This window comes from Trematosphaeria pertusa, assembly GCF_010094035.1.
Source record: "Trematosphaeria pertusa strain CBS 122368 unplaced genomic scaffold BU26scaffold_3, whole genome shotgun sequence".
Taxonomy (NCBI): domain Eukaryota; kingdom Fungi; phylum Ascomycota; class Dothideomycetes; order Pleosporales; family Trematosphaeriaceae; genus Trematosphaeria; species Trematosphaeria pertusa.
Window position 1 is genome coordinate 633279 of NW_022987214.1, and position 25262 is coordinate 658540.

The window sequence follows — 25262 nt, forward strand, 5'->3', positions numbered from 1 at the left end:
TCCAGTCATCAGCGCCCAGCGAGTGCATTTCCACGCTGAAACGCGAGGCTGCTACCTGGGCACGCTCCAGGGCTTCTCCAAAAGGCACGTGCTGTCTAGCCCCTTTGGGCAGGCTAAACCGGCCGTGCATCTTCCCCACACGAACTATTCCTCCCGCCGCATTTACCGTCCCTTGTCCCACGTCGGAGCCGCTTCGTCCTTTTTGCCTGCATTTTCCTTTTTTTGTTGCAATTGTTGCCGTTCATTGTTTCTGTTGCTTTGCAGTTCAGCGTTGGCATCATGTTCCTGCTACGACGTGCCTCAGGGCGCGCAATACAAAAGTTTCCCGCTGTCCAGCACCGGCCTCTTCAACAGCGCCGTGCTCTCGGCAGTGTGAGCGCAATCGATTCCGCAATTTTCAGAACCCTTTTCGGCACCGACGAGATCCGCAGCGTCTTCGATGACAAGGCTTACCTGAGCCGATGCGTGGATGCCGAGACAGCACTTGCCCGAGCCCAATCGCGATGCAATGTCATTCCGTCGCACATCGGGGAAATAGTGACCTCCAGGTCACAGGGGGCTGAACTGGACTTTGACAGGCTGCGCCGCGAAACTGAGATTGTCGGATACCCAATTCTTCCCTTGGTACGGCAGTTGTCAGCGCTGTGTGGGGACGAAGCCGGTCGCTATGTGCATTGGGGCGCTACGACACAAGACATTATGGATCTGGCGAGTATGCTGCAGATGAAGGAAGGCCTGGAGATCGTCGAGAAGACGCTCCGATCAGTCATCACCAACCTCGACTACCTTTCGAGGAAGTACCGAGACACGCCAATGGCCGGCCGCACGCACTTGCAGCACGCATTACCCATCACCTTCGGCCACAAGTGCGCCATATGGCTCTCCGGAATGCAGCGCCACCTTGAGCGCCTCGAGCAGCTCAAGGAGCGCGCGTTGATGGTTCAGTTTGGCGGTGCGGCGGGGTCCTTGGCTTCTTTGGGCTCCGGCGACGACGGCATCAGGGTGCGGAAGGAGATGGCAAAGGATCTCGGGTTGGCCGATCCTCCGATTACATGGCACGTTGCTCGAGACGGCGTCGCTGAGATCACCAATTACCTTGCGCTCGTTGGAGGAAGTCTCGGCAAAATCGCGCTCGACATCATCATCATGTCATCCAACGAGCTATCCGAAGTATCGGAGCCGTTCGTCCCACACCGCGGGGCGTCCTCCACAATGCCGCAGAAGCGGAACCCCATCTCGAGCGAAGTTATTCTAGCTGCGTCGAAGATCCTGCGATCAAATGCGGGATTGGTCCTCGACGGAATGGTGTCGGACTTCGAACGCGCCTCTGGACCGTGGCATTTGGAATGGGTCGCAGTCCCAGAGAGCTTTGTTATTGCGGTTGGTGCGCTGAACCAGGCCGACTTTGCGCTTTCCGGGCTCGTCGTGAACCCGAAGAACATGCTCGACAACCTCTACTCCACGCGGGGTCTGATCGTGGGCGAAGCCGTCATGATGGGGCTGGCTCCACATGTGGGACGGCAAAAAGCTCACGACATCGTGTATGAAGCGTGCAAAGAGAGCATTGAAACGGACACCAGTCTGCTTGAAGCTCTTCAGAAGCGCCCAGAGATTACTGGCAAGATTTCCAACGAGGAGCTCAGCTCGTTGTGCGACGCCAAGAACTACCTGGGTTCTTGCGGGCTGATGGTCGACGAGGTTCTCGCCCGAAATCTGTAGTCAGCCCTCCTATCGGGCTCACGAGAGCACCTTGTCTTGTTGTTATTACATTTATATAGAGACCCAAGCGAGTCTGGATCCTCTACGTACGGCTCAGAACGGTCAGCGTTCGCGCCAGCATTGCCAGGATAGATAAAGGCGCAATCGCATTTCTTTATCAAACGCCCTCCACTATCCCGGTTCGGCTTAATCTGAACCCCTCTCTTCTGGGACGCCTAGTGCTACGCGGAGCGATTCAACGGGGAAGACCCCCCGCCATGGCTGTGACGAGAACCAGGTCGCCCCACATCACGCGCGTTCCACGCCAGTCAGCTACGGCAGATCCAGCGCTAACCCTCCGGGGATGTGGATGGATCAATATAAGGCTTGATGCATTCTGGCATGCTCAGGGTCTCCAGAGCTCACCTTCGCGTCCCTCATCATGCCGGAATTCAAGGAGCGCGCGCTCGTCACCGACCCCCAGAAGACCTTCCACTTCACCGATCTGCAGCGGTTGAAGCCCACCCGCGAGAACGATCCATACGACTACCAGGCAGGATGGGGAAACCGACATCAGTCTGAGGTTATTCCCGGTACACTGCCCGTTGCGCAGAACAACCCGCAAGAGGTTCGCTTTGGGCTGTACACCGAAGGCATCACATACTCCGCATTCGCTGCCCCGCGGCACTCTAACTTCAGCACATACATGTACCGCTGCAGGCCAGCGGCTGCACACAGTACGCACTTATGTAGTCTTCTCCGAGTATGGTGTACTAACGATAACAGAGGGGTACATTCCGTTCGAATCCAAGTCAAATATTGAAAACTGTTTCCTTTCGGCGAATCCAAAGGTGGAGACCCTTGCAGAGCAGGCTGAATGGCATCCGTTCCCTCTCCCCAAGGAAGATGAGAAGATCGATTTCGCAGATGGCCTGCACACGCTGGCAGGCAGCGGCGACCCCAACATTCGTGAGGGACTTGCTCTCTACGTCTACATGATCAACTCCAGCATGGAGCGGCGAGCCTTCTGCAACACGGACGGCGACTTCCTCATCTGCGCTCAGCTTGGGAACCTCGACATCAAGACAGAAATGGGCATGATTTTCCTGCAGCCCGGCGAGATTTGCGTCATTCAACGAGGCATCCGATTCTGCTTGAACCTGGCCCCAGATACTGAGGTTGCACGAGGCTATATAACCGAAGTGTGGGGATCCATGTGGGAGCTCCCCGACCTTGGTCCGCTCGGTGGACATGGTCTGGCCAATCCGCGGGACTTCCTGTACCCGGTAGCCGCCATCGACGATGATCTGCATGTTGACTGGCAGATTGTGAACAAGACCAACGGCCAGCTGGTTGCCATTCGGCAGGATCACAGCCCCTTCGACCTCGTAGCCTGGCACGGCAATGTCGTCCCCTACAAGTACGATTTGACCAAGTTTTCCTCACAGAATAGCACCTCCATCGACCACACTGATCCCTCCATATTCTGCGTCCTCACTGCAAAGTCTCGTGACCCTGTCACTCCTCTTGCAGACTTCCTTTGGTTCGGCCCTAGGTGGGACGTAGCTACGAACACCTTCCGACTCCCATACTTCCACCGCAACTCTGCATCAGAATTCCTCGCTTGCCTCTACGGAAATGGCCTGGGCCGGAGTGACGACTTCCAGCCCGGCGGTGGTAGCTTCGAAGGATGCCACACTCCTCACGGCGGCTTCCACGAGGGATACCAACATGGAATGAGGATTCACGAGAGCCAGCCTGAGAAGATCCTGACGGGTAAGTCTGCCATGTGCAGGTTGAAAAACCCGAATTTAATCCAGCATAGATCAATTGACCATCATGGTGGAATCAAGCCGTCTCTTCCTCTGGACTGACTATGCTCGTAAGGGCTGCGGAACCATTAGCACCCATGGCACCGACTATAAGGTCTGGGATGCTCTGCCAGTGAGTCTCGTCACCCCGGCCTGTGTTCGCTCTTTACTAAGTTTTACAGGATCGATTCTCCGCCAACTCCAAGGCAAAGGAGCTTCTCGCTCGCATCAAGCAAGACAGGATCGCGGAGAAGAAGCGACTGGCCCCCTATTACATCGGCGGCTTCGCGCACGGCGCAAATGCCAGCGACACGGAGGGCGTGCACTCGAAGGAGCTGAAGCAGTATCTGACGGCGGAGACCAATGGCGCGACGAACGGTGTCAATGGTGCATGAGGCATCTACACCAACACTTTCATTTTTTCCGGTTGGAGCATTTCTCATAGCGTCGAAGCAACTTGTACACCCTATCCGAACTAGCCCTATATCCACTGCAAAGGAAGCATCAGATATGCCGCTTTGGATCGTCTCGGTCCCCTGCGCCTGCTGTGTATGTACCGTGAACGTCCGTGCTTTTCCGTCCCTGCATGCTTTAGCGACCCCACATGCCGGATGTGGGGCGGCGTTTTCAGACCTTCGAACGACTTCTTTTGGATATAACACTTCAACGCGGGACAATGAAATCGCGGTAACACAGCCATGAATTCGCCTTTTAAGTCGTGTACGAGGTTAGGCGCCCTACGGTCGGCACCGTGGTGCCCCGCGTGGGCGTCTCCGGCGAGGAGTTGCAGGATATGGGAGGGAAGGAGGGGAATTGCGATGAGCCAGGTGGACAAGAAAACGGTAGAGAAGCTGCCATTGGCTGGCATTAGGGTGTTGGACATGACCAGGGTGCTTGCAGGGGTAGGTGATTTCCGAATAGGGTAATGAGTTTGTGGAGAGATGAATGGATGGTAACACAGAACAGCCGTACTGCACGCAGATACTGGGAGACCTTGGGTATGTTGTCGTCTTCAATAGTGCATGGAGTTGCTGCTAACAGCCTTCCAGAGCAGAGATTATCAAGATCGAGCACCCGACAAGAGGAGACGACACGCGCTCCTGGGGTCCACCAGACGCGCCTTACATTGATGGCGTTGAGCGCCAGTTCCCCGGGGAAAGCGCATACTACCTTTCCGTACGCCCATCTTTCCCCCTATGCTCCTTACCCTCTTCTACTCCTCTAACATACAGCAGGTAAACCGCAACAAGAAGTCCCTCGGCCTCTCCTTCAACAATCCCACCGGAATCTCCATCCTGCACAAACTCGTCCAAAAATGCGACGTCCTGGTAGAAAACTACCTCCCGGGAAGTCTCGCAAAATACAAACTCGACTACGCCACAGTCTCGCAGCTGAACCCTTCGCTTGTATACGCCTCCGTCACTGGATACGGCCAGACGGGGCCTTACAGCGACCGCGCCGGCTACGACGTCATGGTGGAGGCGGAGATGGGACTCATGCACATCACGGGCGAGAGAGATGGGCCACCGGTAAAGGTTGGGGTCGCAGTGACGGATCTCACGACGGGCATGTATACAGCGATTGGGGTGCTTGCGGCGCTGTATGCGAGGAGGGAGACCGGGCTGGGACAGTGGATTGATGCCAGTCTGAGTGATTGTCAGGTGGCTGGATTGGCAAATATTGCGAGTTCGGCGTTGATAAGTGGAAAGAAGGATAGCGGGCGGTGGGGGACTGCTCATGGTATGTCTAGTTCCTCTTTTCGCGATGCGAGCAGGATGGGCTGTGGGTAAGCTGACCTGATGAACAGCGTCCGTGGTCCCGTACCGTGCATACAAAACAAAGGACACGAATATCGCGGTTGGCGGCTGCAACGATAGGCTCTACGGCATTCTCTGCGACAAGATTGGGAAGCCGGAGTGGAAGACAGATTCGCGCTTCGTCACGAACGCACTGCGAGTGAAGAACCGGGATACTCTCGATCGGATCATAGAAGACGAGCTCAAGACGAAGGCAACGCAGGAGTGGCTCGACATCTTCGAAGGGAGCGGCATGCCATACGCTGCTGTCAATGATATTCAGGGCACGATAAATCATGAGCATGGTACGTATCCTCCAAAGCCTGGCCTAGGATTTTGGCTCGGAGGCTGACTGAGCACTACAGTTCTTGCAAGGAATATGATCGAGAAGGTCGATCATCCAGCCTGCGGACCGATGAAGCTCGTCAATCACCCCGTGAAATACTCTCGCGCGGAGCCGAAGATTAGATCGCCGCCTCCGATGCTGGGAGAGCACACCGACGAGGTCCTGAGAGAGCTGCTTGATTTCAGCGAGGACGATATACAGGATCTGAGAGAACAGAAGACAGTTGCATAGAACTATCAGTATACATCGGCGGCTGGTTGCTCAACATCTCGTAGCATATGATGCAGCATTGCATAGCATTTCTTGGAGTAGCTGTGCGAAAATAGACGTCGTCCCGGTTTCCCGAATAACCCTTCTCCAAATCTCAATGCATTGCACATATTCATCTCCCCACAGTCTCGCCCAGACACCTCATCTAAGATGCCTGTCTTCCCTCACCGATCGCGCTAGCCCCACATACGCTACTAAAAGCTTCCCCACACCCCCAACCCAGCCACATCTACCCCTGCCACTCACCACCACAACCACCACCACCATGGCAGTACCGACATCAAGGGTCCACCCAAGCCCACGATGCAAGCCATCCACCCTTGGCAAAGCGCCGTTGGTGTGCTACGGAACAGGCGGGGAAGCTGCCGGCGACCTTCGCATTCCGCCTTTCATGGAACTTTTTCTTTTTTGACGGCATTTGTGGATGTTTGAATTGTGTCTTTGCTGAATCAGTATAGTTTTAACAAATATGACGACGAAGGTAGCCGAGAAGGTTGGAGAAGCGAGGCAGGAGAAGGCGAAGGCGTTGCCATTTCGGTATCAGTTTGCTGCTGGAGCTGTGGCGGGGATTTCGGAGGTAAGTTGATGCCTTTTCCGAATTTCGGAATCGCGTAGTTGTGAGCAGACTGACTGAGATTTAGATCTTGGTGATGTGAGTGCGAAGACGCTTTGAGGGGGGCATTTGGCTAAGAGCGTAGAAAGGTACCCCCTCGATGTCGTCAAAACCCGCATACAATTACAGCACGGCGTCGTAGCCGACGGCCAAGGATACAGCGGAGTGCTAGATTGCTTTCGCAAGATCATACGGAATGAGGAAGTGACGAGGCTGTACCGTGGGATAACAGCGCCCATATTGATGGAGGTACCGAAGAGGTGGGCCAGAAGCAACGTCCAACGTGAGCAACGGAACTAATGGCAACCCAGAGCTATCAAGTTCTCCTCGAACGATACCTTCGGCCCCCTGTATCAACGCTTTTTCAACGCCCCGGTGCTCACACAGCCGCTCGCTGTGCTCACAGGAGCCAGCGCAGGCGCGGTGGAATCGCTCGTTGTGGTCCCGTTCGAACTGCTCAAAATCCGGCTGCAAGACAAGACGTCGGCATCGCGGTACAACGGTCTCCTGGACTGCCTGTTCAAAGTGGTCCGACAAGAGGGCCCTCTCGCGCTCTACAACGGCTTCGAGGCCACGCTCTGGCGGCATATCGTCTGGAATGCGGGCTACTTTGGCTGCATCTTCCAGGTGCGCGCACAGATGCCGAATCCTGGCAGCGCTTCGAACCCGAAGGCGCAGAAGACGGTCAATGATTTGGCAGCCGGGTTTGTGGGCGGGATCGCGGGCACGACGCTGAACACGCCGCTTGACGTGGTCAAGAGCCGGATCCAGAGCGTTGCGAAAGTGCCAGGTGTGAGGGCGAAGTATGAATGGGCGTGGCCGAGCTTGGCGATTGTGGCGAGGGAGGAGGGGTTCCGGGCGCTGTATAAGGGATACCTGGCGAAGATTCTGAGGTTTGGACCGGGTGGCGGGGTGTTGTTGGTGGTGTACTCGGCAGTGGTTGACATGCTGGGGAAGGTGGTGTCGGGAAATGCAGATTAGGAAGGAGGGGTAGGGAGAGATGCATGGTAGGAAGGAACGAACGACGCTGAACGACTAGCGATGACTTCATAAGGCAGGAAGAGCCTACTTACTTGTGTTCGAACTTGTGGACCTGATGAGTGGCGTCGCTGGGAGGGAGTGTAACGATGCTTCGATATCCGGCGGCGTCGCACAAGACACAAGACCGGGTCCACCCCAAGCGCACCCTGATTGGAAGACGATGGGACGTGGGCGGTATACTTGATCCGAGGCTCCGAATTAAATCCTGCAGTCCCGAGTTGGCAGTAGGTGGCGGTTGAATTGGACAGTGGGCACTATGCGGCCTATATTCGGGAAGCTTGATCGGCGGGCGATACGAGCCAGATCTTGAAACCGCAGCCAGCATGAAACATTTAGATGGGACCGTTAATGGCAGCAGATTTTCCATCAATCACGCAAACAAGATGCGCTGTTGTGTCGTTCTCGAAGCCGCAGGAATGGCTGGGCGTGCGTTGGACGGACAGGCAGGGGAAGCGGTCCCCACACGCATCCGGCACCACTGAGCTGCGCGTCAATCGTCGGCTTGGCTGGGCGTGCGTTGCCGGATGCAGACGAGGCCGGGGATGCAGCGGCCAGGCACCCGAGCGACAGCGGCAGCAAGCACGCACAGTAGTCCCGCCCGGTATGGCTGCTGCTGTGGGAGGGCTGCATTCTGATATGGCGGGCGCGCTGGGTAGATGAAGGGTGAATTGCAGCAAAGGGCGCCCGCGCGCATCCCGGGCTTATATTGGCCCTAGCCGAGTCATGGGTCGCAGCTTCCCCGCATTCAGATCGCTGGCCGCGACCTGACGCCAGCCGCGAGCCCTGTCCCCTCCCGGCACTTCATCCGTCCTCTCTTCACGCCGCCCGCGCCGACGACATACCACTGAGCGTCACCGCTAGCTCTCCGCGAAGCCCCCCCCTCCCCATCATACATCGCCGACACCCCCTATGGCCCTGAAGCAATGCAGCCTGTGCGACCGCAAGTTCACCAAGCTCGAGCACGTCAAGCGGCATGAGCGATCGCGTACGCCCAATTGCTCCCCAAAATCCACCTCCCATGCTAATTGCGCCTGCAGACACGCGAGAGCGACCGTACGAGTGCCCGACGTGCAAGAAGCACTTTTCACGCAGGTGAGATCGGATGCCAGTTTTTTGCGTGCTAGCGTCCAACCGTGAACAGCGACGTCTTGTTCCGCCACTGCAAGGGTCACGCGCAGAACGCCCTCAACCGACTGAGCAACAACCAGCAGAACCAGCAAAACCAGAGCCAGCAGCAACAGCAACAGCAGGCTAGTCAGAGCACGAACGAGGAGAAGCAGACCCCGCACCCCAACGCATCGCAGAACGAGGCAGCGCCCGGACCGGACCGGACTCTCCAGCACCAGCACCAGCAAGATCAGAGCCTGTCCCCGCTGTCAAGAAGAACGAGCTCCCAGCAAGTACCGCAGGCCAACGGAGAGGCCACCCAGAACTCGAATCCGTCCCCGACCATCCATGTCCGCCATCCGTCCGTCGCCCAGCAGACATCGCCCAACGACAGCCGCATAGAAGCCCTCATCAACGCCGCCCAGCACCTCGGGACCCCTTCAGACGTGCCGTGGCGGTCGCCATCTCCAATCAACCTGCCGTCCGATAATGACCGCTTCCTCGCCCGAAACCAGGACAGCATGCCTCCGCCAATAGATCCCGCAATTGACATGCTTTCATTCTCCCCGCAGGGCCATGTTTCTAGCCTCGACCAGTGGGCTTTTGAGCTCGTGCAGAGCAGCCATCCGCTGCCGAATCGGACCCCGGCCGATGCTCTCCAAACCTGGCTGTTTCCGCTTGACAACGATATACTGAATTCGACTGGCTCACACCACATGGCAATAGACAGTCACTTCGAGCACGACCCGTTTAGAAATGGTGCAGACAACCAGGCGAGCCCGTCCGGCAGCAGCGTTTCGATAGCGAGCAGAATACCTAGGGAACGATTTGCGAGGGTCGAAAGCTGCTGGCCATCCAGAAATCGCAAGCCGTCCCGGCTGATGCCCGCCCTATGGCAGAATTTAATCGCAGCTGATTGCACAAATATCCTCTCTGAGATCCCGTCCGGTGTTATCGAGACTCCAATCAGCGAACGTGAGAGGAGGAATTCGCGCTGGGGCCTGGACGAGGAATGCAGGGACATGCTCCAGGGCGCACTGAACAACGCGCCTCTAGCTGCCAGTATGCGCTCTGAGTCGGTTATAGACACTGCATCGTCTAGTGGCGAGGCGGGAGCTAGCCCTGGAGCAGAAGGCATCCAGTTCCCGCCCGCCGAGATTCTCGACATCGCGCTCGAGATGTACCTGTACTACTTCCACCCAACTCTCCCCATCATTCACATCCCGACCTTCTCAGCAAAGAATGCTCCGCGGCCGCTGCTGCTCTCCATGTGCCTCATTGGGCTCAGTATACTCGGCACAGCCGGGGCTACCAGGTTCGTAGGGCGAACATTTCCGGTAAGTCATGGTGCAAGTGTCCAGCCCGCTCGCTGTAGATGCTAACGTGCTGGATTCAGACCGTGCTGCAAATGGTGAATGCCGAACTCCAGTCGTTAGCAAACAGCAACCATCCACCGCAAAGGCAGATGCGCATCATTGCTACAGGTCTCTTAGCGCTCAATCTGGCCTCTATCACCGGAGTACGACTAGGCATGCCACGATCCAGAGATGTCGCTGACCCGGAGCAGAGGAAAAGTCGAATAGCGCAGGCCGAGAAGCTTTACAATGACCTCATTTCTGTACGTGGATACGTCTCCCTCGCAGTCGTTGGCTGACAATTCCAGGCGGCAACAAATCATGGCCTGTTTTCGGCCAGCGAGGCTGCGTCGCCTGACTCTCTGCTGGAAGACATTATGGACATCGACGCTCGGTGGAAAGCGTGGTGCAGGATAGAATGTGCTAAACGGTAGGTAACATTCTAAGCGCTCATAGCATTACTTACCCTAATGATTGTCAGTATCATTCTCGGTCTCGTAGAAGCGGACTGCTGGTATGCGGCATACTTGTCAGCATCCCCGATGATACGGCCGGAATCTGTGCAAATTCTGCCCCCTTCGGAGTACAACTTATACCACGCAAACTCGGCGACGAAGTGGTTTCACCTGGTCCAGCGCGGAGCCCGTATACATTCGAACCGCATCACCCCTTCCTATCTGCCAACGCCTGGACTGAAGCTCGACACCAGCACGCTAAGAAGCCTGCTCACCCTCCTTCTCCTCCGGATATATGAATCCAATGACAGACTTGCGAACGTCAATGGGCCACAGAAATATATCGAACCCTGGCGGATATACTCGGAAGATTCTCGAAGCCGGGAGTTGATACCACTTCTAGTCAATCTCTCTTCGTCGTCCATCGACGCACTGAGAACAGCTGACCTGAACTCGGCGGTCCTTTGGCACGCCTCTTGCATGATGCTTGGAGCGAACATCCGGTATTTTGAACTTGCTGCAGGACGTGCTGGACCAGGACCAGCTGTCACTGCTCTAGAGGATATTTCGGCATGGTCGCAGACACCTTCAGCGAGGCGATCAGTGCTGCATGCCGCTCACATCTTCAAGCTCCTCTTTGATCGCAAGGTCTCAGACATTGTCAATCCCCACAGCGTTCTGGCGCTCTTCCAAGCTGCGCTCGTCCTCGGCCTTTACATCTTCACCTTGCCTCCCACCACTACCTGCGGAATCAACGACAATTGCATCGAGCTCTTGGATCTCGTCGACTGGTCGCATGTGGGTCAGGTAGGCCTCATCGATAGCGCGCATTCGCCAGGGGCGCAGCTTGGCTTCGGCGACGGTTCAGTGATCAACTTCATTCGGAACAGTGGGCCCTTCAGTATCACAGGTATCGCTCTCGAGGGCGGATATCTCGCTGCGCGAAGAACGCTCCTACATTGCGCAGACCTCATGGACGGCATGGGCCGCTGGAAGAGCAGGACGTTCTCCCAGATCCTCCATATTATGAGCGACGATTTGACGGATGTGGACGGTCCGGATAGCGATGACGCGTGACGGTTACAATCCTCTTCCTTGCTGTCAATCACGTATTTGCGTAGAATTTGGGGAAGGGGATGATTACGGCGCTCTTTAAACACGTTGTATGAATGGTCTTTACCGTTGTGACATGCATTGCACGGGCGTTTCTTTTTGTCGAAACGATGCTCAACGCATCGCGAGCTCTTGTATGGGAAGCATGGCTCTCAAAACTTGGAATCAACGCCCGGCTACGTTATATAGCTATGCGTGTAGTACGAATTCACTTGCCACCGCAAAGTAGCACTACCTGCCATGTCATGATTATCGCACCGCCACCAGCGCATGGAAGACAACTCCTTTGGAGCATTGCCCGCCACAGTAAGCTGCTCCACACGCGTTTTAACCCGCGTATTCCTACCCCATGCGCCCGAATGTGGGGTATGCCCATTCAACCCTCCGAAACGCAATTGCGACGAGACCTTATTTCAGCCGCCATGGACTGCGACGACAACATCACCGCACACCCAGTCCCTCCCACATCACCATCACCATGTTCCTCAGCCTTATCCCGGTCGCGTTCATAGCTGCCTTTGTATGGTACTACAAGCGTATAGCGTGTGCCCGCCCACCAAATGGCTACATATCCGCGCCAGGCCCGAAAGGCCTCCCCATCATCGGCAATGCGCACCAACTGGGCGCGCAACCGCACCGCCAAATCATGGCTTGGGCCTCCCAATACGGCGAAATCTACAAGATCCGCCTCGGCTGGAACGACTGGTACATGCTATGCTCGCCCGATGCGGTGAAAGAAGTCTTGGACAAGCAGTCCAAGGATAGCAGTTCGCGGGCGCCGAGCCCCGTCGCTAGCGATGCGCTGAGCGGCGGGATGCGATTCTTGTTCATGCCGTATGGGAGCGAGTGGAGGAAGTTGAGGGGTATTAGTCATAGATTGCTGACGCCGGCCGTGAGTGCGACGTTCAAGCCGAGTCAGGAGTGGGAGGCGCGGATGCTGCTGGAGGAGGTGCTAAAGGGAGGGGATGTGGAGAGGGGGAATGAGGTTGGGTATAAGGCGGTGAGGAGGTATACGGTTAGTGTTATTATGACGAGTACGTATGGGAGGAGGATTCCCCAGTGGGTGAGTAGAGGAAATCTTCTGGGAGTGTGGTTGAACAGATGCTGATGAGGACAGGAATGCGATGAAGTTCGCGAAATCTATGGCATCATGACCGACTTCTCCAACGTGGCCGCTCCGGGCGCATATTTGGCGGACTCAGTACCCCCACTTGGCAAACTCCCGCCGCGTCTGCAGTGGTGGCGCAAGGGATTGAAACCGCTCTTCGAGCGCCAGGCCAATCTGTGGATGTCCTTCTGGTCGTCGTTGAAAACGCAGATGGAGACCAAGCAAGCACCCGAATGCTTCGTCAAGCAGGTCATTGAAAGCAACTACGAGAAGCAAGGCATCACCGAGCTTCAAGCCGCCTTTCTCGCGGGCTCGCTCATCGAAGCTGGATCCGAGACGACGTCAGCGGGAACAAACGCCGCGATCCTATATCTCTCAGCTTACCCCGAAGTCCGCGCGAAAGCGTACGAAGAGCTCTCGAGAGTCGTAGGCACCTCCCGCTCCCCAGCCTTCGACGACGAAAAAGACTTGCCCTATATCAGAGCCATTGTCAAAGAAACCATGCGCGTCCGCCCCGTCACCAACATCGGCACGCCCCACTACACCACCGGCCCCATAACCTACAAAAACATCTTCATCCCCGCAAACTCCGTCGTCGCCCTCCAGCAATACCCCATCCACTACGACTCCTCCCTCTTCCCAGACCCCGAGCGCTTCAATCCCGATCGCTTCCTCGCCTACCCCGAGAAATCGGGCTTCTACGCCGGCGGGGCCGCTTCGGAGCGTGATCATTGGAATTTTGGTGCGGGGAGACGGATCTGCTCGGGCCTGCATCTTGCGGAGAATAGCATGTTTATTGTGTTGGCGAAGTTGCTGTGGGCGTTTGATATTTGTCCGCCGCTGGATGAGCAGGCGAGGACGATGAAGGTGGATTTGAGCGATGAGGCGTTTGAGCCGGGGGCGAATACGATTCCGAAGCCGTATCGCGTGCGGTGGGTGTGTAGGGGGGAGGAGACGAGAAGGGCCATTGAGAGGGAGGCGATGGAGGCGCGGAGGGAAGGGTATGTGCTGAGGGGAGTGAAGGTAGGGGAGGAGGGGATTGAGGCGTAAGAGAGAAGAGATGGCAGAATGTCGTTAGATGTGGTATGCGAAGTCGGATGCTTTCACTGGCCGTTTGCTTCGTGCCCAGGTGCTGCCCAGGTGCCATGTTTACCTAGCAACGGTCGCGCCTGCCAGCTTGAGCTCACCATAGCAACAGCGCTGCGTCATGGAACGAGCTTCGTTTGCGCTTTGCTCCAGCCGGCCGCTTAAGAAGCCTCAAAGAACCTCAGCCCTGCCCTCGCGCCTGCTTCTGCACCTCAACACCAACATCGCGCCTTGTCGACGTGGCATAACGTCAACATGTTCCGCGTGCCCTCGTCCAGCTCGCCTGGCACGCCAATCGCCGCTTCATCCTCAACTCTGCAAGCCTCATCACCTCCCGCCAGTGAAGGGGATAGCGACGGCATGTGCTCGTCGCCGCATCCCGCTTCTTCGAGTCCCTCCGTCTCTCGGCTCTCACGCGAGTCGCCTGTGTCGGATTCCTGGTCAGACCCTATCAACTCGGTCGAGATGGGCCGTAGTCCATCGCCGCCTCCGCGCTTGCGCCGTCGTCAATCCTCTGAGCAAGATGAGGTCCGCAATATCATGGAGTTGTCCGAGGAGGAGGATAACGAGGAACTGGGTGACGAACACTCTACTACCGAGGCCGAGGCATACGATTATGATCACGATAACATCGAGGACGTGATGAACGTTCCCGGCAAGGTAGCTCCTCCTCAACGGCCCCTAGATCTTCGCCGCGTCTCGCTGGGCGGACGGAAACCCACTCCAGAGGACATTCATCAGCTCGAGATTCGCCGTGCCGAGTTAGAGCACGAGTTGCAGGAAGAGCGTGCTAAGCATGAGCGTATGATGGCTGGAGTCTCGGACGACAATGGACTGATTGTGGACGGGGTTGACCACGACGGTGCGGTCCCTGCGGAGGAATTGGATTCCATTTTGGACAGCGGGAAGGATGGGTGGGTGAGTGTAATCCTGCGGCATCGCATGGGTTCAGTACTAAATGCATGCGAACAGCTCACCGAGGGACAAGCCGCAGTCTCGTCAGACGATGCCATCACCGAGCCATGCACCTCCCCTCCAACTAATCTCCCTGTTCCCCCATTTAACACCCCTACCAGCTCTAACGTCGTTACCACCCCGGGCGGAAAGCACATACAGTTCGCCCTGCAATCCACCGTCCACGACACGCCCTTCACCAAAACCCTCAACTACTTCAAGCAGTTCAAAGGAAAGGAGAACTCGCCTTCGAAATCGCGCCGAAACGCCTCGCTCCCAGAGGAGATTGCTGAGCTCGCGAAGGAGGCGCAAGAGGAGGAGGAGGGGAGTGAGGATCTCGAGATGTATAGAGAGATGGACCTCGCGCCTATGGACCCGGTCGTTGAGACGAGTTCGGCTGGGGATCTGATTATGCTGGGTACGCCGACGAAGCCTGTCGTTAATGCACATGAGAGCGAGGTACGCAGCTCTCTAGATCGGATGCTGGCGGCAAAATCTCCGGCAGACGAAGAGGAAGAAAACGGAGAAGGGAAAGAGGACGCTGCGGGACACAGATACATCTCAAATATTTCAAGGGAGCATTTCGAGGGCAACAAGTCACCCCCGACAATTGCTTGCGGCCTTGGCTCGCCTGAGGACTTCAAGAACATGATTCCCCAGGTAAGTCAATTGCCCTTACCTAGAAAGGCCAGCCACTGATCTAGATTTGCAGATATTCAACGGGCACCTGAAGTCTGAGCGCAACAACAAGTATGAGCTACCGTCTTCGGCAACAGATACTCAGGAAGGAGAGAGCGCCACTCAGTTCCTCAAAGCCGAGGCAGTGTCTGCATTCACAAATGAGGAGCGCATTAAGATGCAGGAGGAAATTGAACACATCGACGAGAGCTTGCGCAAGGGACATTTACTCGGGAAGGACGACTTTGAGAGAATTGCCGTAAGTTACACGCCTCCGAAAATCCGAGTAAGCCATTGACATGACAGGGACCTTGCGGACCTTCTTTCGGAGCTCCGCCGGCCAAGCCAACGCCCTCAGCAACGGGCGAGGAGGACGCGCGTAAGAAACAGCTCATCTTATACCAGGAGGACCCTGTCTTCATCAAGGTTATCGCGATGCTTCCGGCGGCCATGTTCTGGGCTGTCGCCCAGCCGCTTGCGAAGTACTCCGGCAAGGCTTTCGACAAGGTTGTGGAGAAGCTGACGGGGTTGTCGTTGCAATAGGCTGGCGAGACTGGCCGACACGGTAGGATAGATGGCAGTTGGCGGGATCATGGAGACTGGTGGTTGGACTAGGTCTCCTCGCAGACGAAGAGCTCTCCGGTAAGAGTAGAAAGTCGGCAATTCTGGGGTGCTCATCAATGTATGCCATCGTCTAGGCTTTTGGCATAATATCCAGAAATTTCAGCGTTCGCAGTATGTACAACGAGCTCCCACATTTGGTCTGAGTCTGCAACCAGAGCTGGGAGTAATTCGGCGCATGGCGTGGAGATAGTAGTGTTTTAGAGACGGGATTACCTAAGCTCGGTGTTGCGCGCATCACAGAGCTCCGATCAAGCTTTAGCTTCACGGACGAATGTCAGCCCTGCTGCTCTGCGCCCTATATATCTATGATCTTCACACTCTTGATGCTGCTACTGACGAGTAGATGCTCACTCACCTGGCTCTTCGAGCCGCTCCGCGTTCCGTTCTGCGCCTACCAGCCTTCCACCGACGCGCCATGTCTTCCTTCACGCTCGACAAAGACATCTTCAACCCGACGCTCTACAAGAAGATCCTGGATGTGTGGTTCGAAGGCCATGAGCTCGGCGCGAAAGAGATTAACATGGATGTCGTGAAGAGATGGTTTATGGGGTCGCCGGAAGAGAAGCTGGTGTTTGACGGCGTGTGCCGCGAGCACTTTGGACACGCGTTGGAAGCCATTGGGCCCGAACTGTTCCCCAATCCGAATGCGGAGCCTTTCGTACGAGAGATTCAGGAGACGGCGCAGCGGGACACTAAAGGCGACGGCAGCGACACAGCCTGGGCAGCGCTGAGCATCGTTCTGCTCCTAGACCAGGTTCCGCGCAATCTCTTCCGTACGAACGAGGGCCTCGCAAAGGTGTACACCCATTACGACAAGATCTCGCAGTCGCTCGTGAAGACAATGCTATCCCCAGACGCTCCTATCGGACGCCCTGACCTCCACCCTCAATGGCGATTCTCCTTTCCCTACCGTATGTGGTTCTATCTCCCTCTCTTGCATTCCGAGGACATTGACGCTCACGATATGCTGGACGAGATATACGCGAGGCTTGGAGAGGATATGGGGAGGGAGGAGGGCCACGAGGCGGAAAAGGTCTTTCTGGCTCAAAGCATCAAGGCGGAAAAGGAGCACAGGCATATCCTAGACAAGTTTGGACGGTACCCGCACCGTAATTACGCGCTCGGGAGGGAGCCGACGCTTGAGGAGAAGAAATACCTTGAAGAGGGTGGTAATACCTTCGGTGTAGCGCAAGAGAAGCGGGGCTCGTAATTGGCGTAGAACCGGCAGAGCGTGACGCAATTGTAGTGGAGGCATTCTGCTTCTTCTTGTGGGTAGCCCTCAATTTGAATGTCCTCCAGCCTGATAGCTTTGCTTCCGCTGACGCCAGCGCTTGCTCGTCGTTAGATTACTCATCTCTCATAGCTGCATACTTCCCATAGGCGCCAGCCCTGTCCTCTTGCCTACCCCGACCAAACACTTTCGAAGACTTCCCTAATCCGCTCACGAAAGGGAGATCTGCGCCGTTTGCCGTGTATATGGCACATCTTGTTAGATCTCCTAGTAAACACTACAGCTTTCCACGTCCGACGGAACACTAATGACGAGGTGTTCCATCGGATGCGCAAGAACCGTGTACAAGCCTAGAAATTATAGCTCATCAGATCTCTAACGGCATCCGCGGATTAGGTGTAAATCCCATAGGAAGATCCAACGTCCTCTGGAGCGCCTCAAACTAGGTAGCTGACTCATCCGCTTTTCGTCCGGCGTATCCACGCTGCATCAAAGCTCAGAACACGACAGGCCACAACACCATGGAAACGAGGGGGTTCTCCACTTGCGGTAATTCCTTGAGGACACGTCGGTCATTTACGTTGCTACCGGTGCCCCAATGCCTGTACGGAGGCACTCGGCAATTAGTAATACGCTCAGGCAGCAGCAATTCACAGCCTGGCACGTGACGAGGACTGTGGGGAGGAATATAAAGGTGGAGCTGGAGCGCGTAGGAAGCTTCTACGGCAACTCAGAGTAACAACGCTACAACACTCTTAGTGCATCTATCCTACTATCACTGATCCTTCGACTCTGTAATCCCCTAACCTTTCAACCATTACTATGGCACCCTTCGGCATCCTCTACACAACAAACACCTTCCTCCACGCGCGCGTCACCAAGATCCTCGCCGCCGCACACCTCAACAACCTCAACATCACCATTGCTCCCGAGTTTGAGTACGGCGTCACCAACCAAACCCCCGAATACAAAGCCAAGTTCCCCCACGGCAAGATACCTGCTCTGGAGACACCCTCTGGCTTTTACCTCGCCGAGGCCGCCGCCATCGCATACTATGTGTCCGAGTCCGGCCCCTTCAAAGACCAATTGACCGGACGCACGGCGGAGGACAGAGCCCTGGTGCAGATGTGGATGTCCTTTGCAGACTTGGAAGTCTTTCTTAACGCGACGGGTATTCTTGGCCCCATCATGGGTGTCCAGAAGTACATCCCCGAGACGGTTGAGGAGAAAGAGAAGCAGTTCGTTCGTGCGCTGAAGCGCCTGGAGTATCATCTTGCTCAGGAAGGGAAAGTGTGGCTTGTGCGCGACGATGAGTTCAGTCTGGCAGACCTGAGCGTTGCAGCGAGCTTGTACTGGCCGTTGAGATTCTTCATGGATGACGAGTATAGGAAGGAGTACCCGAAGACGATGGGTTGGTGGGAGAGTTTGATGGGCGTGGAGGCTGTGGGGAAGGCATTTGGGGCGCCGGTGAAGCTGTGCGAGCAGAGGCCGCCGGCAGAAGGGAGTAAGCCACCAGCGATGAAGGATCAGTAAATTCGGGAGTTGATCTGGTTCGTCTATCCTATGAGAGTGCAGCTAAAAAAGGGGTATGGCCCGGTTGGTGCGGTTGGTGCACAGGACTAACCCAATCTCAAACGGAGATATGGACACCTCGGGATTAAGACTAGGTTCAGAGTAGACTAAGCCATTCCAAGAAACAATTTCATCTGCAACTACGCACTGGCGGTTAGGCGTGTATGCCGACGTTTCCCACAGAAGTAGTTGCATGTGCCTAGAATGTAAATTATAGATAAAAAGAATAGAGGTACGCCGCTTACACGGTGCATGCCTTTCTGTATTGCGTAAGCTGAGTGTAGCTCGGATGGTGACAACCAGGGTCCAAAAAGACCGCAAAAAGACGGGTCTTGCCGCGATTCGAACGCGGGGCCTCTCGCAAGTGTGCTCAGGAGCAATCCCTAAGCGAGAATCATACCACTAGACCACAAGACCGTGTTGCTGTGATTGATGAAAGAACTGGCGGCATATAAAATAATTAACTCTAGCAAATGCAGCAGGCGTCACCGACGGCTGATGTGGAAGCTTGAAAGAGAGCTCGGTGTTCTGCGGAGCTCGGGCCGAGCTGCTTACCGCGCGATAAAGAGATTGACTCCTCTGCTCCCATATATCAACTTCATTATCCCTTAGAGTTGGAAAGGACGCGACACGCTTCACATTATGTACGAAAGATGTTTGCTGCTTCTGAAGTGTCCGCGCGGCGGCTCATCGCCATGATTGTGGCGCCGAACCCTGCGATCCCGAGCTGTGCCTCGCGCCCTTGTGCAACCTCGACAAGACGAATGCGCCCGCAAATATTTGCTCTCGCCTGAGTGCCGCCTTCGATGGACCCAGTACCTCATACACTTGCTGAGCACCTCAATTCACCCGATTACATGCGAAGCAACTAAAGCAGTCACAATAGTCCGACTATTCGTGCCCGAAGGTAAGCATCGCATCCGCCCTGGGAGGGCACAGCATTGATAGTTTGCAGGAGAAGGATAGCTCCCTCTCACACCAAAACACCCCATGCCGTACCCCGCGGACTCCGGCTTCTACGTCTTCCCTTATTTTAAGAAGGGGTCTATATGTGCTGGTGCCGTGACCGGTATCCTAGCACTCGCGGGCAAATGTCCACCAGGAACCTTCTTGAAATTGGCGGCATACACCAACTCATTTTCCTTGACAGTGAGCGTGGCACAATGGTACGCGTTCAGAGATGTGCGCAAAGCCAACTTCACAAGAGCTGCTGTCGAGCCAAAACCTGCAAAGCTCTGGGAGAACAGCGACGGTTGGACTGTCGATGACGCGGCGCTCCAAATGTGCGCTATTGGTATTCTTGCTGCATTGCGAAAGAAGACCTTCCCGGGCGTAACGGGGTGGAAGCGATATTTTGGAATTGCGAGTACCATGTCCGCTGTTCGATTTAGCGGAGCGCTCTGGGCTTTTCACACGAGTACCCACCCACGCTTTGCAAATTCCAGACAGCAGGTACTATTGAGAGATCAAGAGCTCCGCAGTCTCGCCCACGATGAGAAGTTTACAGCCTCACTGTCACCATTGGGGAAATGGTATCTGTCACACTTTGCGCACGACGAACAACAGCCATCAGCCCAACAGCCTACTGTTCAACCATGTATGGCTACTTTTCCCCTGCCTTTCAACAACACTCCAGTGGAAGGACCCGATTTAAAGGACGGCATGCGAGTGTACCAACAGAGTCCAGACGTGACTGGCACTGTGGCTCTCCAGGAACACATGGATCATCTCGACAAGCTAAGCACGGAGCTTGCCATCGAGCTAGACTATGTCTGGCAACACCTTGCCAAAAAGGAGCACTCCCTCTATCAGATGTCCGCGACGGATGAGACCGAGGATATTGCGCGTCGGGAGCTTCAGCTGCTGAATTCCATCGCCCAGACACTTTGGCTACAGAGAGCATGGTTCGAGTTCTATCTCGCCGATGCGCGCAAAAGCTACGGTCAGTTGATGCAGCGGCGGTCGGGTCACCACGAGCCCTGGACGCCCGCACAGCGCGACGAGTACGGCGTAGACTAGCCGCGTCGTCACAGTCCGCACCTTGCACTGTCGTCGATACGACGGCATTGGGAAAAGGTCAAGATAATACTCGCCAGCCTAGAGCAAGCTACGCAGGGCCGAAATCCTCCTGTCGAGCTTCCGAATGGGGCCGCAAACCCCTTGGAGCAAGTACGGAAGAATGCTGAGGCAACTGAGCGTCTATTGAAGGAATTTGAGGGTCAAGTGCAAAAGGCTGAGCAGATCGCTAGCAATGTGGAGCTCCGCAGATCGTCGTAGGCCATCCGATCGAGAGGAGCGGGTCTTTCTCTCCTTGTTTGTTTCTTTCCTCATCAATTAGCATAACACCAGGGCTGAACCTTGGGAGCCCCCAAGTCCCCACTCGCCTGCCGACTCAGCAAAGAAACTCAACCATACTGTGGCTGGTGGCATGGTGAGCCTAGTCTGGTTCGTGTGGCAGGGACGGCTCGTCAGGGCGGAAAGAGAGGAAAGGATCCTAGAATGAACTGGAATGCTTTGCTAGTTGTGTATGGTGCATGAATGTGACCTTTGACGTCTGCAGGCGGATGACGTAATGTCGTGAAGCTGGAGACGATGTGCGCGGATTTCTTCGCCTCCGACGTCGCTCCGAAAACACCGAATCTCAACGCCATCGCTTTCTCTCTGCGACACTGCGCCCAGGCCTCTGCGACTTCCGAACCTCACTCGCCGTCGTCCGCGAACGTCTGCAATGCATCGCCTCCTTCTGCCAGCCGTCCCCAGGCTGCGTGCCTTCGTCACCCCCAAATGCGCCTCGCCGCTCCGCACGCGACCAACAGCAGCTCCATGCCTCCTCTGCGCACACCGTATACCACCCAAGCCGTCGCAGCAGCGCCGTCAGCAGCATACATCCACTTCAACAGCTTTCGATTCGCGGCCTCTCGAACAAAGGCAAACGCACTACACCTTCTTCCCCGCCACGCTGCCTTCCGGGCCACCGCCACACGGTCCCTTTGACATCGATACAACGGCCCTGAAGCGCGAATTTCTGCGGCTACAGGCGCGTGCGCATCCTGATGTACACCCACCGGAGAACAAGCATAAAGCGCAAGCGCTGAGCGCAAGGATAAACGAGGCGTACAAGACATTGCAGAATCCGCTGCTAAGGGCACAGTATCTGCTCAGCTTGAGAGGGATAGAGGTTGCGGAAGATGAGACAGCCAAGGTAGAAGATCCAGAGCTGTTAATGGAGGTGTTGGAGACGAGGGAGCGGATTGAAGAGGCGGCGGGCGAGGCGGATCTTGCCGAGATGAAGACAGCAAATGATGCGAGGATCGAGGAGAGCGTGAAGATCCTGGAGGACGCCTTTAATAACGATGATGTGGAGTCGGCGAAACACGAGGCTGTGAAGCTGCGGTATTGGATCAACATCAAGGACAGCCTGGATCACTGGGAGAAGGGGAAGCCCGTTGTGCTGGACCACTAGGCGGCATGGCGTTTGACGAGGGGAAACGAGTGTAAGAGTACCATGTGTATGATGCATATACTATGTTCGACAATCAATGAGCATATATCCTGACAGGCGATCCTAACGTCCACCCACTAATGCATAACATCTTAGAGGTTTATCATTTGCGTCTCATACCGTGCAAGCACTACCTCGCATTCACGGCATCCTCTCCGACGCCCCACCCGGCCTCACACGGGCACCGTCAACGGATTCATCACACTCGCACCCCCATCAACCCTCAACTCTGCGCCCGTAATATAGCTCGAAAACCCGCTCGCCAAAAACCCAGCGACCCTGCCCACCTCCTCGGGTCTCCCCGCCCTCTCCAATCCAATAACCCTCTTCTGCGCTTCCTGACTCTGCAGCGTGCTTGGCGGAAACTGCCCCTGTTCCATCTCCTTCATCTTTGCGCCCTTCAAATCCACACCCACATCAATCTGCCCCGCCGTAATCGCATTGATACGCACACCCGTGCCCTTTAGGACGGCTACTCCTGAGCGCACGACACCCAGCGCTGCGTGCGACGACATAGTAAACGCGGGACCCCAGCACCCACCATACGTCCCCGCCACACTGCTCACAATGATAATACTCCCATACGGTACATCCTTGGGCGCGGCGTTCGCATAGCTCCCCTTCTTCGTCGTCTTCTCCATCGCAGCTGGCGCATACTTCAACGCAAAGAAGGCCGGCATGCTATTCGCCTCAAACGCCGCGTACAGATCCTTAGGGCCCGTGCTCGTTATGGAGGGTGGACCCAGAAGACCCGTGGAGGAAGTCCAGACGTCGAGACGCCCCCAGGAGTTGAGCACGTCGTCGATGAGTGCGAGCGTGTCTTCTTCCGAGGTGGTTTTGTAGGGGTAGCCGATCACTTTTGTGTTTGGATAGGCGACGTTGACGGTGCTGGCGAGGTCGGCGTAGGGTTCGTCGGGGTGCGTGGAGCAGGCGTATATGCAGGCTGCGCCGTGGGCTGGAGGGAGTTAGTGAATGCTCTTGTAGCAGTCTGGAGGGCTTCAATGGATAACGAAGAAGCTAGTTGGTCAGGCGTGAGCCTGTATGATGGCTTCATGGCCCTGAACCAAGCTCATCCCGCAAGTGGATCTGACGCTGAAGCCCTTCAATCGTAAGATGCAAGAATCTCCTCACCAGCAAGCTCAGTCACGATAGCCTTCCCCACAGGTTGCGTAGCGCCTGTCACTACACAGACAAAGCCATACTACAACAAAATGGTGGTCAGTTAACCGTCTCTCTCTCCTCTGACCCCAATTCTGGAGGAGCCGCTGCACACTACACTTTTCATCGTTCAAAGCCCATCCTCCACAAAGAAAATACTCACAAGCTTCCCATCCGGCCGATACGGCGAAAAATGTTCCGAATCCATAGCATCACTGACATCCGCCATGCCTAGAACTGAACCGAACAAGGGCCTCTTTCAAGTAACAGCTGGCGACAGAGGGAACAAGACAGCGCGCCCGGGCGCGATTGGGGCATTCATTGTTTTTGCGTGTTCGCAGAAGCAAGATGAGCTGGAAGTGCAATTATGTCACGGACTAAATCCACGGGGCGCGGAGATGCGTAAGAGGCCTGCGATTGTTGGTTGAGGGGCGTCGTGCCTTATCGGGAGCTTATCGCGTTGCGTGGCGGGCTGCAGCTCGGAGTTGGAGGCTCCGCGGCGCGATCCGCGAGCTCTCCTTTTCGCGCCAGTGGACGCTGGATACCAGGGAAAGGAGGAATTGAAATACATCTTTTCGAGTCTATGAGCTTGTTCGGCTCTCTAGGAGGCTATGAAGCCTTCGTCTACCCCCTCCTCGGCTCGTCCCTCTTGAGCACCGAATGCGGGTATCCGCGTCCACACAGTACGAGACGTGTCACATCATCCCAATGGCCTGGACCTGCAGTCGGACACCGCACTGCTAGATTCTCCCCCCTCACGCAATCTTCGCCTTCTCCTCCTCCTGCACCTTCTTCAACTCCTCCCTTGGCGGCAGTTTGTTCGGCCCAAAACTGAGCGGCAACAGCTCCTCCATTGTCCTCACAATAAACTTGCCCTCCCGATTAAACATGAAAATGGGCACATGGAGTTCCAGGAACTCCCTCAGAAATTGGCGACACATGCCGCACGGAGAGCAGAAGTCGTCCATGTCTGTTGATACGCCGATTGCTTTGAAGCTTCCCAGCTTGTGGCCGGACACGATGGCGGTGCCCATTGCGACGCGCTCGGCGCACGTACCGACGGGATAGGAAGCGTTTTCGACGTTCGCGCCGGTTATGATGGGCGGGGAGGAGCTGGAGGTGGAAGAGGTGTGCAGGAGGAGCGATGCGCCCACGCGGAAGAGGGAGTATGGGCCTGTTTGGACATTCTGTTAGCTCCAGCTTCGCTCCAAAATTCTTCTACCACAGACTTCCGTCAATCATTCCTATAACCCCGGGTCTCCGTCAGAAAGCGGGGAGCTTACAATAAGCCACCACCTTCGCCTCAATGCATTTCTCACACAGAACCTGCAATTCCGCGGCCGAGACACCGTGTATCAGCCCATTTTGCTCTGCGACGGGTTCAGCCGCGACAGGCTGGATTGGCGACGGGGTCATGGTGGAAGGGAAGGAGAGAAGAGGCGGGGCGATGATGCGGGAGCTTCAAGATAGCTCGATGACGGATGAGCCGAGGCTTGCCGGAGGCGCTAGACTGGGTTGTTGGGATAGCTATTGATGCCGCTCGAGATGGCTGCGTAGAGGAATGAAAGACAACGGTTTGGGGCGCGGGCTTGGACGTTTTAGTGCTATTTGAATTGTCTGCTTGACGCATTTGGCTTGCTTGCGGATGCGACGAATGCGACGAATGCGATGTGCATATCAAACCGCCCTTTGAGCGCCCTTGCACGTCGAACCTTGGAAGATGGAGATACGTAAGGAATCGCAG

The 25262-nt window shown here is 55.9% G+C and overlaps 13 protein-coding genes and 1 non-coding gene across 14 annotated transcripts; 11 read left to right on the forward strand and 3 right to left on the reverse strand.

Moving 5' to 3' along the window:
• Window positions 1-176: 176 nt before the first annotated feature.
• BU26DRAFT_449323 (adenylosuccinate lyase) lies at window positions 177-1867 on the forward strand. The gene has a single exon (XM_033824703.1). It carries the CDS (start codon window positions 280-282, stop codon window positions 1717-1719), a length of 1440 nt encoding a protein of 479 aa, XP_033687950.1. The 5' UTR covers window positions 177-279; the 3' UTR covers window positions 1720-1867.
• A 206-nt stretch (window positions 1868-2073) lies between these two features.
• On the forward strand, window positions 2074-3904 carry BU26DRAFT_476757 (Homogentisate 1,2-dioxygenase; the record flags this gene model as incomplete). The annotated part of the gene is made up of 4 exons (XM_033825580.1): window positions 2074-2435; window positions 2485-3474; window positions 3524-3642; window positions 3692-3904. The coding sequence occupies exons 1-4, from the start codon at window positions 2141-2143 to the stop codon at window positions 3902-3904; spliced, it is 1617 nt and encodes a 538-aa protein (XP_033687951.1). The 5' UTR covers window positions 2074-2140.
• A 266-nt stretch (window positions 3905-4170) lies between these two features.
• On the forward strand, window positions 4171-5927 carry BU26DRAFT_515350 (CoA-transferase family III). The gene is made up of 6 exons (XM_033828043.1): window positions 4171-4411; window positions 4476-4507; window positions 4559-4685; window positions 4745-5249; window positions 5317-5610; window positions 5671-5927. Exons 1-6 carry the CDS (start codon window positions 4328-4330, stop codon window positions 5880-5882), a joined length of 1254 nt encoding a protein of 417 aa, XP_033687952.1. The 5' UTR covers window positions 4171-4327; the 3' UTR covers window positions 5883-5927.
• Window positions 5928-6008: 81 nt separating this feature from the next.
• On the forward strand, window positions 6009-7494 carry BU26DRAFT_449330 (mitochondrial 2-oxodicarboxylate carrier protein-like protein; the record flags this gene model as incomplete). The annotated part of the gene is made up of 3 exons (XM_033824704.1): window positions 6009-6498; window positions 6613-6794; window positions 6846-7494. Coding segments are annotated over exons 1-3 (939 nt in total), but the record flags the coding sequence as incomplete, so codon positions are not given.
• Window positions 7495-8362: 868 nt separating this feature from the next.
• Window positions 8363-11810, forward strand: BU26DRAFT_476765 (uncharacterized protein). The gene is made up of 6 exons (XM_033825581.1): window positions 8363-8560; window positions 8613-8667; window positions 8717-10019; window positions 10079-10300; window positions 10346-10467; window positions 10519-11810. The coding sequence occupies exons 1-6, from the start codon at window positions 8485-8487 to the stop codon at window positions 11567-11569; spliced, it is 2829 nt and encodes a 942-aa protein (XP_033687954.1). The 5' UTR covers window positions 8363-8484; the 3' UTR covers window positions 11570-11810.
• Window positions 11811-12056: 246 nt separating this feature from the next.
• Window positions 12057-13757, forward strand: BU26DRAFT_449337 (cytochrome P450; the record flags this gene model as incomplete). The annotated part of the gene is made up of 2 exons (XM_033824705.1): window positions 12057-12668; window positions 12723-13757. Coding segments are annotated over exons 1-2 (1620 nt in total), but the record flags the coding sequence as incomplete, so codon positions are not given.
• A 297-nt stretch (window positions 13758-14054) lies between these two features.
• BU26DRAFT_601165 (uncharacterized protein) lies at window positions 14055-16019 on the forward strand (the record flags this gene model as incomplete). The annotated part of the gene is made up of 4 exons (XM_033835245.1): window positions 14055-14717; window positions 14772-15413; window positions 15466-15690; window positions 15738-16019. 4 exons carry the CDS (start codon window positions 14055-14057, stop codon window positions 15972-15974), a joined length of 1767 nt encoding a protein of 588 aa, XP_033687956.1. The 3' UTR covers window positions 15975-16019.
• Window positions 16020-16326: 307 nt separating this feature from the next.
• BU26DRAFT_515353 (DUF924-domain-containing protein) lies at window positions 16327-17359 on the forward strand. Its single transcript, XM_033828044.1, has one exon. The coding sequence runs from the start codon at window positions 16471-16473 to the stop codon at window positions 17263-17265; it is 795 nt and encodes a 264-aa protein (XP_033687957.1). The 5' UTR covers window positions 16327-16470; the 3' UTR covers window positions 17266-17359.
• Window positions 17360-17977: 618 nt separating this feature from the next.
• Window positions 17978-19071, forward strand: BU26DRAFT_515354 (glutathione S-transferase). Its single transcript, XM_033828045.1, has one exon. The coding sequence runs from the start codon at window positions 18109-18111 to the stop codon at window positions 18817-18819; it is 711 nt and encodes a 236-aa protein (XP_033687958.1). The 5' UTR covers window positions 17978-18108; the 3' UTR covers window positions 18820-19071.
• Window positions 19072-19185: 114 nt separating this feature from the next.
• Window positions 19186-19275, reverse strand: BU26DRAFT_t16. Its single transcript has one exon. It is a non-coding gene; the product is annotated as a tRNA-Pro (tRNA).
• Window positions 19276-19467: 192 nt separating this feature from the next.
• Window positions 19468-21365, forward strand: BU26DRAFT_601168 (uncharacterized protein). The gene is made up of 2 exons (XM_033835246.1): window positions 19468-19765; window positions 19814-21365. The coding sequence occupies exon 2, from the start codon at window positions 19849-19851 to the stop codon at window positions 20875-20877; it is 1029 nt and encodes a 342-aa protein (XP_033687959.1). The 5' UTR covers window positions 19468-19765; window positions 19814-19848; the 3' UTR covers window positions 20878-21365.
• Window positions 21366-21483: 118 nt separating this feature from the next.
• On the forward strand, window positions 21484-22427 carry BU26DRAFT_212161 (Co-chaperone Hsc20). The gene has a single exon (XM_033820661.1). The coding sequence runs from the start codon at window positions 21587-21589 to the stop codon at window positions 22319-22321; it is 735 nt and encodes a 244-aa protein (XP_033687960.1). The 5' UTR covers window positions 21484-21586; the 3' UTR covers window positions 22322-22427.
• Window positions 22428-22533: 106 nt separating this feature from the next.
• BU26DRAFT_420258 (NAD(P)-binding protein) lies at window positions 22534-23726 on the reverse strand (the record flags this gene model as incomplete). The annotated part of the gene is made up of 3 exons (XM_033823354.1): window positions 22534-23315; window positions 23492-23561; window positions 23682-23726. 3 exons carry the CDS (start codon window positions 23724-23726, stop codon window positions 22534-22536), a joined length of 897 nt encoding a protein of 298 aa, XP_033687961.1.
• Window positions 23727-24010: 284 nt separating this feature from the next.
• On the reverse strand, window positions 24011-25153 carry BU26DRAFT_212164 (cytidine deaminase). The gene is made up of 2 exons (XM_033820662.1): window positions 24802-25153; window positions 24011-24692 (listed from the first exon to the last, which is right to left on the reverse strand). Exons 1-2 carry the CDS (start codon window positions 24932-24934, stop codon window positions 24274-24276), a joined length of 552 nt encoding a protein of 183 aa, XP_033687962.1. The 5' UTR covers window positions 24935-25153; the 3' UTR covers window positions 24011-24273.
• Window positions 25154-25262: the final 109 nt, after the last annotated feature.

What these genes read in the sequence shown, in the direction of transcription:
- BU26DRAFT_449323 (XM_033824703.1), top strand. Translation starts at nt 280, where the DNA reads ATGTTCCTGCTACGACGTGCCTCAGGGCGCGCAATACAAAAGTTTCCC.
- BU26DRAFT_515350 (XM_033828043.1), top strand. Translation starts at nt 4,328, where the DNA reads ATGAGCCAGGTGGACAAGAAAACGGTAGAGAAGCTGCCATTGGCTGGC. An exon ending in AAAGCGCATACTACCTTTCC is followed by an intron (nt 4,686 to 4,744) that starts GTACGCCCATCT and finishes AACATACAGCAG; the next exon opens with GTAAACCGCAACAAGAAGTC. An exon ending in CACGATAAATCATGAGCATG is followed by an intron (nt 5,611 to 5,670) that starts GTACGTATCCTC and finishes TGAGCACTACAG; the next exon opens with TTCTTGCAAGGAATATGATC.
- BU26DRAFT_476765 (XM_033825581.1), top strand. Translation starts at nt 8,485, where the DNA reads ATGGCCCTGAAGCAATGCAGCCTGTGCGACCGCAAGTTCACCAAGCTC. An exon ending in CAAGCGGCATGAGCGATCGC is followed by an intron (nt 8,561 to 8,612) that starts GTACGCCCAATT and finishes TTGCGCCTGCAG; the next exon opens with ACACGCGAGAGCGACCGTAC. An exon ending in TTTACAATGACCTCATTTCT is followed by an intron (nt 10,301 to 10,345) that starts GTACGTGGATAC and finishes TGACAATTCCAG; the next exon opens with GCGGCAACAAATCATGGCCT.
- BU26DRAFT_515353 (XM_033828044.1), top strand. Translation starts at nt 16,471, where the DNA reads ATGTCTTCCTTCACGCTCGACAAAGACATCTTCAACCCGACGCTCTAC.
- BU26DRAFT_515354 (XM_033828045.1), top strand. Translation starts at nt 18,109, where the DNA reads ATGGCACCCTTCGGCATCCTCTACACAACAAACACCTTCCTCCACGCG.
- BU26DRAFT_601168 (XM_033835246.1), top strand. Translation starts at nt 19,849, where the DNA reads ATGCCGTACCCCGCGGACTCCGGCTTCTACGTCTTCCCTTATTTTAAG.
- BU26DRAFT_212161 (XM_033820661.1), top strand. Translation starts at nt 21,587, where the DNA reads ATGCATCGCCTCCTTCTGCCAGCCGTCCCCAGGCTGCGTGCCTTCGTC.
- BU26DRAFT_212164 (XM_033820662.1), bottom strand. Translation starts at nt 24,934, where the DNA reads ATGACCCCGTCGCCAATCCAGCCTGTCGCGGCTGAACCCGTCGCAGAG. An exon ending in GGCGAAGGTGGTGGCTTATT is followed by an intron (nt 24,693 to 24,801) that starts GTAAGCTCCCCG and finishes ATGTCCAAACAG; the next exon opens with GCCCATACTCCCTCTTCCGC.